Source organism: Bombina bombina, chromosome 6 (genome assembly GCF_027579735.1).
Source record: "Bombina bombina isolate aBomBom1 chromosome 6, aBomBom1.pri, whole genome shotgun sequence".
Classification (NCBI taxonomy): domain Eukaryota; kingdom Metazoa; phylum Chordata; class Amphibia; order Anura; family Bombinatoridae; genus Bombina; species Bombina bombina.
Window position 1 is genome coordinate 771777280 of NC_069504.1, and position 13836 is coordinate 771791115.

Genomic DNA, 13836 nt, shown 5'->3' on the forward strand with positions numbered 1-13836 from the left:
TCTTTGCCATTTCCTGTTGGGGAAGAGATATTCCCACAAGTAAGGATGACGCCGTGGACCGGACACACCGTTGGAGAAAGTAATTTATCAGGTAAGCATAAATTCTGTTTTTTTATCATGGTTAAGACCTGGGACCCTATGTTTTTTAGAGAGCTTGTGGGGAGTAGTGTTTTGTGTGATGTATGTATTTGCTGTGTGTCAAATAAATATATAGTGAACAAAAATACTTATTTACTTTAAAAAAAAAAAAATACTTAAAAAATTAAAATTAACAAACAAATCTTAAAATTCGTTGTCTTAAATTTCAAATTTGAAATATAAATGGGTGCATTTAAATTTGAAATAGAAGCATTTTTGCAATTGACTTCTATCACCAAAAATGCTTGAAATAACACAAGTTATTACGTTTTTTTCAGCAGCATACACACATATGCTGTTAGCGCCCGTGCACCACCATTCAAAAATCATACCTTCTTAAAGAGTCAGCACTGGCTTATATGACACAAATTAAATCTTCTTCACTGATGCAATATACCCCACCTTCAGGTCTCTGATAACTTTAAAATGTAAATGCATTTCAAATTTGACCTTGTGATCCTTTTAACACAAGCTTTTATCCAAGCAACAGAAATGTATAAAAAAAAAATGTGGGTGATGCACAGGATTGCTATTGGCTAGTTATAACAATATTCAGTTACAATGAAGGTTTGTGAAAAGCTTGAGAAAATGCCTTGAAATTTTGCAAAAATGCGGCAATATTACAGTTAACACGTTAACATCTGTGGTTTTGCATATTTACCAAATCACAAGGAAAAAAAATCTGTGACACAAAAATATTGAGTAGGTAACTCGGGTGGGTTTCCAGTTTCAGTTGGCAGGAAAAAAAAACTGTGACACAAAAATATTCAGTAGGTAACTCGGGTGGGTTTACAGTTTCAGTTGGCAGCTATTGAAATGGGTTGCAATGACTTAGGTAATGAAACTAAATTTGCAAAAAGATATTTTTGAAAGTTAAGAGCATATTTAATGTGCCTCTAAGCACAGTACTACAGACATTGAGCTAGATTACTAGTGTGGCCGGACTTTTAGCCGACGGACATTTGGCAGACGGACATTTGGCCGACACACAAGTGGCTGTCAGATAACAGTCCGGCCACGAGATATATAGATTTGATAGATAGATAGATACATAGATTACATAGATAGATCAATAGATGCAATAGATACATTTGATAGATACGATAGATAGATTTGATAGATAGATAAATAGATAGATTTGATAGATAGATAATTTCCCAGACAGAGAATTACAAGACGTGCGGCCTGGGACCCATGGTAAGGTTCCCAGAGGCAGTTGCCGCGCCCGAGGCTATGATTAGAACAGAGCACTCTGGAACGTATCTGCCCTCGGCCGAAATCGGAACATTCTTTAGCTTTCTGTCTGTCGGCCAAATGTCCGTCTGCCAAATGTCCGTCTGCCAAATGTCCTTCTGCATTTTGTCAGAGCACCGATTACAAGTGAAGTGCTAATTTAGTCTGTGCCCGTAAACGGGCAAATACTTCCTTTTTCGGGCACATGATAAATAACCAGCCATTACCAGTGGTTGGTTATTGCTTCCACATGCTTGTGGTAGCAATTAGCGTTCCTAAAATGAATCAGAAATCAGATCTCTGGCTAATTTTCTAAATGTGCCCCAATTGCTCCCAAAATACAGTGTGAGTTTTGTGTTATAAAATAAAAAATTGTAGCATTTTTTTTTTAAACAGCATAAAACAGATTGTAGGGGTTAAAGTTGGTAAGTGTGGGGTGTTAAAAAAAAATGGCACTAAAAAGTGCCTTTACATTGCAGTCTATGGGGACTATGTGTTAAATACTGTATATAAATAAATATAAATACTGTATATATGTATATGTATATGCTTACATATATACACATATTAACACATAAATATATATATACATATATATTTAGATTTGCTGCCCATCGCTGTGCAACTTACCCCCTTTGCTGCACTAGGTTCTCATGCCATGTCTGTAGCATGAGACCAAGGCTCCCATTGGAGCGTATGGAAGCGCTCTCTCGTTAGCTCAAAGCTTCCATGCAATGCGAGCACAAGGTCGCGTTCGCATTGCGGGCCACTTCTTAAACTAGCACACAATTGCGTGTGCTAGTATTACTAATTGAGCACAAATATTGCGCTTGCAAAATCGCAATTATGCGTTCTACTCGCAATTACTTTCTGATTCTATTCCAGGAAGTAATCATGTAAGCACACTCAAAATGTGGAAAAGGCAGTTTCAAAATGACTTATATTTAAAGGCTTATGAAACCCAACATTTTTCTTTCATGATTCAGACAGAGCATGTGATTTTAAACAACTTTCCAATATACTTTTATTATCTAATTTTCTTTGTTTTTTGTTATCCTTTGTTGAAAAGCAGGGATGTTAGCTCAGGAGCGTGCACATGCCTGCAGCACTATATGGCAGCAGTTTTGTAACAATGTTATACATTAGCAAGAACACTAGATGACAGCAGTTTTGTAACAATGTTATACATTAGCACGAGCACTAGATGGCAGCAGTTTTGTAACAATGTTATACATTAGCATGAGCACTAGATGGCAGCAGTTTTGTAACAATGTTATACATTAGCAAGAACACTAGATGACAGCAGTTTTGTAACAATGTTATACATTAGCAAGAACACTAGATGGCAGCAATTTTGTAACAATGTTATACATTAGCAAGAACACTAGATGGCAGCAGTTTTGTAACAATGTTATACATTAGCATGAGCACTAGATGGCAGCAGTTTTGTAACAATGTTATACATTAGCAAGAACACTAGATCACAGCAGTTTTGTAACAATGTTATACATTAGCAAGAACACTAGATCACAGCAGTTTTGTAACAATGTTATACATTAACAAGAACACTAGATCACAGCAGTTTTGTAACAATGTTATACATTAGCAAGAACACTAGATCACAGCAGTTTTGTAACAATGTTATACATTAGCAAGAACACTAGATCACAGCAGTTTTGTAACAATGTTATACATTAACAAGAGCACTAGATGGCAGCAATTTTGTAACAATGTTATACATTAGCAAGAACACTAGATGGCAGCAGTTTTATAACAATGTTATACATTAGCAAGAGCAGTAGATGGCAGCAGTTTTGTAACAATGTTATACATTAGCAAGAACACTAGATGGCAGCAGTTTTGTAACAATGTTATACATTAGCAAGAACACTAGATGGCAGCAGTTTTGTAACAATGTTATACATTAGCAAGAGCACTAGATGGCAGCACTATTTCCTGTCATGTAGTGCCCCAGACATGTGTACGCTACCTATCTAGATATCTCTTCAACAAAGAATAACATTAAAATTAAGTTAATTGGAAACTTTTTTTATTTATTTTTTTGGGTTTTATGTCTCTTTGACATGTGCTGTTTTTGAAAATTATTTGAAAAAATGGAAAACATAAAAAGCTAGTGAATGTTTTAATAAGTAGAATCAATGAGCACATTAATAATATAACCTCTGGAGATGTAGTGCATGGGGTATATGATCATTTCAGAGATATCAATAAAAGAGATATAACAGGCCTCAAATTCAAAGCTATAGAACAAATAGTACTTGACAAAAGAAGGGGGAATAGATTGTTGCAATTACGCAAACGTGAGACGTATTGGATACATACACTAGGTACCCTAGAACCATTTGGTCTAAATAGAGAGGTGGATATACAAGTCTTTTTAATAGAATAATGTAGTGGTGTCTCTCTCTTCTCTATATAATCAATATATAAATTAATTTATTTTTAGAGGTTAATATTTGTAGATATTGAGTATAAAGGGATAGTTTTTTAGTGGAAATATAGAGATATATGAAAAGTTTTTTAAGTATATTTAACATTTTTATATATATATATATATATATATATATATATATATATATTTTTTTTTTTATTTTTTTTTTTCCCTTGAATAAAATAAAATATTTTAACTAAGTATTTATTTAAAAGTTATAATAAATTAGTTTTTTCAGATATTAATTCATGAGTTTTAAATATTTATAATAAATTAAAGTTTTAATTAAATGTATGAATCAATTTTTAGACATTAAGCAAACAATTGATATGTTCTTATATATGGTGTTATAAATTAAATTTGTTTTATCACTTCTCTTTAGAATGAATACAATGTACATATATCAAATATAATATAGATATTAAGTATTTAAATGTACGGTCTCTTATGTTTCTGATTGGATACATTTATATAATATGGTGTATGGACGCTAAGGTGGGCGGCTTACATTGATCTCCTATCGTATTTAAAGGATGGACAAAGTGGGCATGGACATACCTCTGACGAAGCGGTGACGTAACCGCGAAATGCGTAAGGCCACGCCCACCTTGCATCAAACGATTGGCATACAGCTAATCTTGTAGCTCCGAATGAGTGGTATTTTTAAACATTTTTAAACATTTAACAGCCGCATTTGCAGCGGTTATATTTTGGACACTGCAGTAAGAACTTCTGTGTGGCGGACCCTTCCGACATTCACCGGGAACTCAAAGATTGATCCACTTGAAGGGACGTGAGACCGGTAAACATTATCATTTCCAGTGAGGATTTGACTTAAGAGCCTGTACATATCTCATTTGTTTGATGGCAGTTCTTGTGAGTAGACACCCTGCGGTGGCTCACTTTTTTTATCAAATACTTAAGTGTGTTTTATGATTATTAAATTTATTTGCACTATGTAGGTGCATCTGTGCGCTTTTCTTTTTGTCTTTGCTTATAGATTTCTCTCCAATCCGTGGGATAACGGATCATTTTGTGGATACAGCAGCCAGCACCTACATAGATTTCTCAACATTGTGTGGGAATAATATTTATCCTTTTACTTATGCATATATATTATTTATAATACTATCCATTTATTTACATAAGAATTGTTTGTGCAACATTTATAATAAGTTTATTTATTTTTTAATAATATTACATGTTGAACTTTTTCTTTTCTTTTTTAATGTGTGAACTACTAAGTTCTTAGAGAGCTCAGTTTGGTATTTTGTTGCTTTGTATAGCAATATCTATCTATCTCTATCTATTGGGTACTTATAGAGCGCAAACTAATCACCCGTGAGGGTCTCAAGATACTTACTTTATTTGCTATATATATATATATATACAGTATATAATGGTATTTTGGTACTATATATATATATATATATATATATATATATATATATATATATATATATATATATATATATTTACATGATTATATATAGGTATTGATATATACATATATATATAGGAATATCTATTTAAAAATACTTAGAACATATTTTGCTTTGTGCATAACATTGGAATGTCAAATATATACTATAATACTTTATTAAATATGGATATTGTATAAATATGCTTTTACATGTTTTCATCTACTCCATTGCACTTCTAAATATGTCTATATATGTATACATATGTGTTTATATGTGTATATATGTCTGTAAATACAAATATACACATATAAATACATATTTACACACACATAAACAGATATACATGCATATACATTTTTAAAGATGTATATTTATGTATCTCAATGTGAAGCCCTTTGTCTGCCTTTTTTTTTTCTAACACCTGAGACCTCATATCTTTGAGCCTTTATAACATTTTTGTTCAATATTTTTTTTTAATTAATTTTTATTAGATAGTGTTTTATAAGGGTAATTTTACTTTGTAATGTATTTTTGATGTGTTTTGTTAACCGGAGCTCTAAAGTCGGGAGAATCATTCTAGTGTAAATCGTGATCGCGTTTATTTCAACTCGTAATACGAGTGGTAAGCCCGACGAGCGCAAACATCCGCGATAAATCCCTGTTTGCGCTCAACGCGTAATCTGGCCCTGTGTGGGTTAAAGGGACATTGATTCAGATAAAGCATACAATTTTAAACAACTTTCAAATCTGTTATCAATTTTCCTTTATTCTCTTGGTATCCTTTATTGAATGAGCAGCAACACAGCCAATAATAAGTTATATATGTGCACCCACTTATCATCTGCTGGCTCCCTATATATGCTTTTTAACAAAGGATTCCAAGTGAACAAAGCAAATTAGATAATTGAAGTAAACTGGACAGATTTTATAAAACGGCATCTCTATCTGAATTGTGTTTCATGTCCCTTTAATCATATAGATACGTGTAAGCATTTATATAATAATAGTATGCTTTATTATAATAATGCATTTTATTATTGCATTATAATATCTCTTTAGCACAATTCATATTGATGAAAATGATTTATGGTTTATTTAATTGCACTCTCTCTATATTAATGATGCCCAGCATTAAAATGATTGTCTGTTCTTTATTTTGCTTTAAAACTGAATATTTAAAACATTTCAGATATCAATATGTGTTAACTGATGCCCAAGAACATGAAAGATCAGTTGCCAGATGCTTTCTTCATGTACAGGAAACAAAGGGAGGGGCCGACTGAGAAAAAGACCGTCACTGTGTGTGACCCACTGTCATCCTGTGTGTGACTGCTGGGAGGCTGTGCAACTAAATGAGCTTGTCACATTTTGCCTGTCACATCATGCCTGAAACTCCAGCAGGGCCAACACAGCAAGATGAGCAAATACAGGTATATATTTACTGTTACAAGGCGGTTATCACTGTGCCTCACGTGTCCGTGACTGTTATTGTTTCACAATCTATAACATGCTTGCATCATTGTTTGACCCTGATAAAGTTTTTAAATTAGTTGCATGTTTTTTTTTTTAAATATATTGTTAATATCTTTATTAACATCTAATATGTGGAACAGAGCTATTGTTTTATTTGATATCATTATGGGTTGACATTCATCTCATATAATTTTTCTTTGTGTTGCATGGAACTGCATAAAATGTTAGCTAATAATGTGTGCTATGCAGATGAGTTATTATATGTATTTTCTGTGGTAGAGGTTTTTGGATGACTGGGAAGGACGTCTATATCAAATTACAAGTATAGTTTTAAAGGTGTTGATTTATATCATTATGTTTTGTCTGTTTGGTTTATCCACTTCCTCTATAATGGCCCAACTAAGATATGTGATACCAAAAACTAAACAAACAACAATGGAATTACTTTGTAGAGGGAGGTTAACAACACAATTTTCTGTAGGACATTTGTAGGGAATGCAATCAATACATTCTTTGCAAATCTTGTAATGCTGCTATGTAGACAAACTCTTTAGGTAAATAATACAGCGGCTATTAATAGAGAAACATTCTGCAGGTGTACTGCATATCTAGGTCTGACTCTGTATCTGCAACATTTGGTCTATCTTGCTGCGTACTGTGGGTCTGTAGCCAACGATGGAGATATAGATAATGCTGCAAAGGTCCCTAGTAAGTTAATTGATTAACTGTTCTGCAGGAACCTAGCAACATAAGGGTTAAAAAGTGAACGTTCTGCAATTTCTGGATAGCAAGGTTTTAAAGAAGCAACTTTCTGCAGGGTGGAGGTCAGGAAGTCAGACTTTAAGGAAGTCATGAGGTATGAGTATGGCCATTTGTATGTGTGTAAGCAGTGGGATGTCGGAGTTTTGATTACAAAAGAGAATAGCACATTTTACAGGTCTTAATATAGTTTAATGAACGTTGCTCGTTCAAGGTATTTGAAATTAATCAGGTTTAGAAAGTTCTATTTAACTGAATAGATAGACTTGAAAGAAGGTTTCTGCAATCTTTCAAAGTGACACATTGAAACATATTAAAAAAAAAAAAAACTTTTTTATATTTTCATAGCATAAATCAGAAATTAAGCCCCCCCCCCTCCCATCGAAAAAGATCTACATACAAAATAAATTTAATTTTTAAACTGACATTTTTGTTAGCAGAATTGATAAAAAAAATTAAAAAAATCAAGATTTCATATTACTTCTCTCATTTGCTGTGTCCAATTAAGGACAAATACAGTTGAGCTTGTGCTCTCATCTAACAAACCACTGTGTAGATTTTAAATTTCACCAGACTTAAAGGGACATTCCGGTCAAAAAATAAATGTACATAGATTAATTACATCTTTGAATAGAACCATATTTGCAATATAAATGTATTGGCAAAAATGCTTCTAGTAAAAGTTATCACTGTTTTAGTTTTAACATTTTTCTCTGCACGTGCATGTCAAGCACATCTAGATAATTCTTAGTGCACCAGCATCTTAAATACTGCAGCTGCTCAGAGCGCCAGTGGAGCTTGTATCATGTCAGCAATTAACAAATTGAGTCATTACTAGATGGTACAAGCACTTAGGCTCTCTGAGTAACTGCTTTGTTTAAAATGCTGGTGCACGGTGCATACTTAAATACACTTTTGAAACAACTCTAGCATTTGTTAAAAGCATTTTTGCTAATACATGTATATTATTAAAAATGCTTCTATTCAAAACTGAAATGCATCCATGTGGATTCAAATTTTGGCTGGAATATTCCTTTAAATATGATGGCGTCACTCTAGCACACAGTGTTTAGGGGTATTTTCCAAAATAATATAATAATAATATAATATACATTCCATTTTTATGCTACTTTCCATTTATTATTTTTTTTATGGAGAATTGAATGCTGAATTTAATTTCCCTATAATCTGACTTTGTAGTAGGAGGCGCTGGTTCACAGAATATCCCAGTGGATTCACTACTATATCCCTCTATCTCTCCAAAATCTTCTCAAAGATCTTGTTAGGATATAGTGGTTGCTATTGTTGGTAAAAATATCACATTGGTGTAGTGCATCCAAACACCATGATAAATAAATGTAGATACTCTCAGAGAAAAATAGGAATAAACAGCTCCAGGTGATTAGAAACAATATTCTCGATATTATGTTTAAAAAGCAGTTTATTTAGCTCAACGCGTTTTGACGGACAAACCATCTTTCTCAAGAGCATTGAAATATTTTCATATAATTTGAACCTTAGTAAAACTGTATAACAACTTGCTAAGTACGCTGGCTTCTATTGCAATCAAACAGAATTTGAAGAGTTGAAAGATTGTACAACAATGCTGATCATTTTTGCCAAACCTTTTGAAAGACATTCTAATCAATTAGAAGATGTGCCAATTAAGGGCCAGATTACAAGTGGAGCAGTATTTAAAGCTATCGCTCGTGCATTAACTCTGCTAGAAGTAAACTTTTTGCGCAAGTCAGGTAGTGCTCATATTACAAGTTGAAAGTAAAACGTTTTCACTTGCTAACCCAATGCCACAAAAAGCCAAACTTAGAATATTGCAATCGTGTTAACGTATTCCCCCATAAGAAGTCAATTGAGCAAAAAATGTGGAAAAACCCCTAACACCCTGCTCGCGTGCAAACCCGATTGCATATTCTCAAGTGCTCTAACCCGACATGAAAATATGAATATTTCCAATGCTCTTCACAAAGCAGAATATGTTCTATTTATTCATACATATTTCTACATATATATGATGGTATTTTTGTACACTAAGCAAACAGTAAATATACTGTATATATATATATATATATATATATATGATTATATATACTGTAGGTATAGATATATATACAGGAATATCTATTTAACAATACATATAACTTATTCCCCTAGGTAAAGAACATTGGCATGTGAACTATTTACTGTAAATACACAGTATAACACTTTATTAAATATGAATATTGCATAAATATATTTTTATATGTTTTCATCTACGTGACTGCAAAGGGCTCCAATGCACTTATATATATATATATATGTCTATGTATGTGTGCAAATGTATTTATGTATTTATATGTGTGTATATATATATATGTACATACATATAAATCTTGAGACATGTATATGTATGTATGTCTATGTTAAATCCCTTTGCCTGCCTTTTTTTCTAACACCTAAGACCTCATATTTTCGAGCCCTTATAACTTTTTTGTGCAATATTTTTTTGTTGTACATTTTATTAGATAGTGTTATTAGAAGTGTAACTGTACTTTGTAATGTATTTTTGATGTGTTTACGTTTAACTTGAAATACAAGCAATTCACCCGACGCACGCAAACATTGTCAATGGCAATTCTGTTTATGCTTTCATAAAACAACTTTAAAGTATTTTTCTTATTGCTCAAACAAAAGTCTAGAATGCACTAACATCTGGATATCGGATAGTGCAGAAGGTCTAAATGCCTCATATATTAGGATCTATAGGGGTGCACTTAAAAACTAATCTCAACTAGTACTCCGCTGCTTAGCTGAAGGTGTGCTAAACCTCCGCTTAAGGAGTTCTCCAATTAGATATAAACTATTGAAATGTAAGTTTAACCCCTTGAGTGCTAACGGCGGTTCTAAGCCATCGCAAATTTTCCCAGTCAGGTGCTAACGACGGCTCAAAGCAGTCGCTAGCACTCACCCACCTTTAGGGAGATCTGGGGGCTCCCACCCACTCCCACCCCTGCGATCTGGCCTGTACAGTGACGGGCAACGCCGGGGCTTCATGTTTCATGAGGTGACGTCACACGCAATGACGTGATGACGTTAACGCGCAACTTTATTTAAAACTGACAATTGTCAGTTATAGGGAAATGGGTGCATGCTGCTTAGATGCCTGTATCTACAGACCCCCAAGATCCACCATTGGAAAGGTAATCATCTACCCTTTCCAATCGTATAAGTATTTGGGGTCTACAATAAACAATACAAAAGTGAAAAAAATATTTAAAAAAGGATTTGGAGGTCTCTAAAGGCACATAAATAAAGATCAAAATTTCCTAGAGACCACCAAAATACATTAAAAATAAATATCAGTTTAAGTATCATAGCTAAATGATCACCGTGGTAACGAGCGTTACTGCAGTGATCACCTAGCTGAGAAATGTCACATTCCCTTTTACAATACGGAACAATATTACATTTGTTATCCCATGATCACCTGGATAATGTGGTTACAAATTAAAAAATAGTAGAAGAATGCTATAAAAAAACACAAAATAATATTTTTATAATCAGTCTTTTAGCGTGCTTGGAAGATGAGTAAAACACCCTCTTTACGCAGCTCTCTCTATCTTTAAAAACTTCTGTATTTTTAATTCACAGAAGCTTATTTTTGCAATAAAAATTATATATTTTCTAGCGACATAATTCCTTTAAAAATATCTATTTATTTTGTAAAGACAATTATGGCTAAGCGTCTCAGTGCTGAGGAAGGAGCTGAGTTCTCTATGAACTCAGTCCCTGAATTCTTCACTGATGATGCATATGGTATATAAACTAAATATTTCTAGAAAGTACACACCAAGCCGCATCAAATGAGGGGCCACATGTATTGCTAGCACAAAAATAGACAATGTAAGTGGAATATGGCTCTTTGCTAAAAAAAAAAATATTTTTTATGCAAAGCACCATGGCCTCGATCCGATATAAATCGTTGCCCACAAAAGCCGGCGACGCCAAATTTTGCGCTAGTTTGGTATCACATATACGGTGTAACATAGAAGTTACGCTCGTATATTTCTGCCTTCGGCCGTAGTTTTTTGGCCCATAGACAGGTATACCAAACTAGCGCAGTTTGGTATCCAATATACAGCGTAAGGACTTACGTGGCGAAAATGGAGAAATCTTACTCCATTTTCACCTCGCCACAAATTGCAGGCGTAGTAAGCCTTACGCTGTGTATTGGAGCCCCATAGCTCCCTAAACTAGCTGCAAAATAAAACCTAACGCATGCGCAATGTCTATCTACCTGTCAACCGCAATCCCCCGCCGCAATCTCTAATAAAGTGTTTAACCCCTAAACCGCCGCTCCCGGACCCCGCCGCCACCTACATTAAATGTCTAACCCCCTAATGTGAGCCCCCTACACCGTCGCCACCTATATTAAAATTATTAACCCCTAATGTAATCCCCCTACACCGCCGCCATCTATATTAAAATTATTACCCCCTAATGTGAGCCCCCTACCCCACCGCCACCTATTTTAACTATATTACCCCCTAATCTAATCCCCCTACCCTGCCGCCACCTATATTAAATATATTAACCCCTAATCTAATCCCCCTACACCGCCGCCACCTATATTAAATATATTAACCCCTAATCTAATCCCCCTACACCGCCGCCACCTATAATAAATGTATTACCCCCTAAAATACTGAAATGTCCCTACCCTAAACTAAATTAAAAATAGCCCTGAAAAGGGCTTTTTGCGTGGCATTGCCCCAAAGTAACCAGCTCTATTACCAGCCCTTAAAAGGGCCTTTTGCGGGGCATTGCCCCAAAGTAATCAGCTCTTTTACCAGCCCTTAAAATGGCTTTTTGCTGGGCATTGTCACAAAGTAATCAGCTCTTTTGTCTGTAATCTAAATCCCCCTACACTGCCGCCACCTATAATAAATGTATTACCCCCTAATCTAATCCCCCTATACCTCCGCCACCTATATTAAATTTATTAACCCCTAATCTAATCCCCCTATACCGCCGCCACCTATATTAAATTTATTAACTCCTAAAATACAAAAATTTCCCTACCACTAAACCTAAGTCTAACCCTACAAATAGCCCTGATAAGGGCCTTTTGCGTGGCATTGCCCCAAAGTAACCAGCTCTATTACCAGCCCTTAAAAGGGCCTTTTGCGGGGCATTGCCCCAAAGTAACCAGCTCTATTACCAGCCCTTAAAAGGGCTTTTTGCTGGGCATTGTCACAAAGTAATCAGCTCTTTTACCTGTAATCTAATCCCCCTACACCGCCGCCACCTATATTAACTATATTAACCCTAATTATATTAGGGTTAATATAGTTATAATATTATATATATTAACCCTATCTAACTCTAACACCCCTAACTTAATTATTATTAAAATAAATCTAAATAATATTAATAATATTAACTAAATTATTCCTATTTAAAACTAAATACCTATAAAATAAACCCTAAGATAGCTACAATATAATTAATAATTACATTGTAGCTATTTTAGCGTTTATATTTATTTTACAGGTAACTTGGTATTTATTTTAACTAGGTACAATAGCTATTAAATAGTTAATAACTATTTAATACCTACCTAGTTAAAATAATTACCAATTTACCTGTAAAATAAATCCTAACCTAATATAGGTTAGGGGGATCATATTAGGGGGTAATATAGTTTAAATAGGTGGCGGGCGGTGTAGGGGGATCATATTAGGGGGTAATATAGTTTAAATAGGTGGCGGCGGTGTTTACTGGGATCATATTAGGGGGTAATATAGTTTAAATAGGTGGCGGCGGTGTAGGGGGATCATATTAGGGGGTAATATAGTTTAAATAGGTGGCGGTGGTGTAGGGGGATCATATTAGGGGTTAATATAGTTTAAATAGGTGGCAGCGGTGTAGGGGGATCATATTAGGGGGTAATATAGTTTAAATAGGTGGCGGCGGTGTAGGGGGATCATATTAGGGGGTAATATAGTTTAAATAGGTGGCGGCGGTGTAGGGGGATCATATTAGGGGGTAATATAGTTTAAATAGGTGGCGGCGGTCTAGGGGGATCATATTAGGGTGTAATACATTTATTATTGGTGGCGGCGGTGTAGGGGGATTAGATAACAGGCAAAAGAGCTGATTACTTTGTGACAATGCCCCGCAAAAAGCCCTTTTAAGGGCTGGTAATAGAGCTGGTTACTCTGGGGCAATGCCCCGCAAAAGGCCCTTTTAAGGGCTGGTAATAGAGCTGGTTACTTTGGGGCAATGCCACGCAAAAGGCCCTTTTCAGGGCTATTTGTAGGGTTAGACTTAGGTTTAGTGGTAGGGAAATTTTAGTATTTT

At 34.6% G+C, this 13836-nt stretch overlaps 1 protein-coding gene across 5 annotated transcripts in view; it reads left to right on the top strand.

Annotated features, from left to right (window-relative positions):
• Window positions 1-13836, top strand: part of LOC128663639 (serine/threonine-protein kinase N1) — a 410416-nt gene that overhangs the window by 50172 nt on the left and 346408 nt on the right. For all 5 annotated transcript variants that reach the window (XM_053718067.1, XM_053718068.1, XM_053718065.1 and 2 more), the window contains exon 3: window positions 6437-6677. In XM_053718067.1, coding sequence (XP_053574042.1) covers window positions 6600-6677 — 78 coding nt within the window. In that variant the 5' untranslated portion in view covers window positions 6437-6599. The remainder of the gene's footprint in view (window positions 1-6436; window positions 6678-13836) is intronic.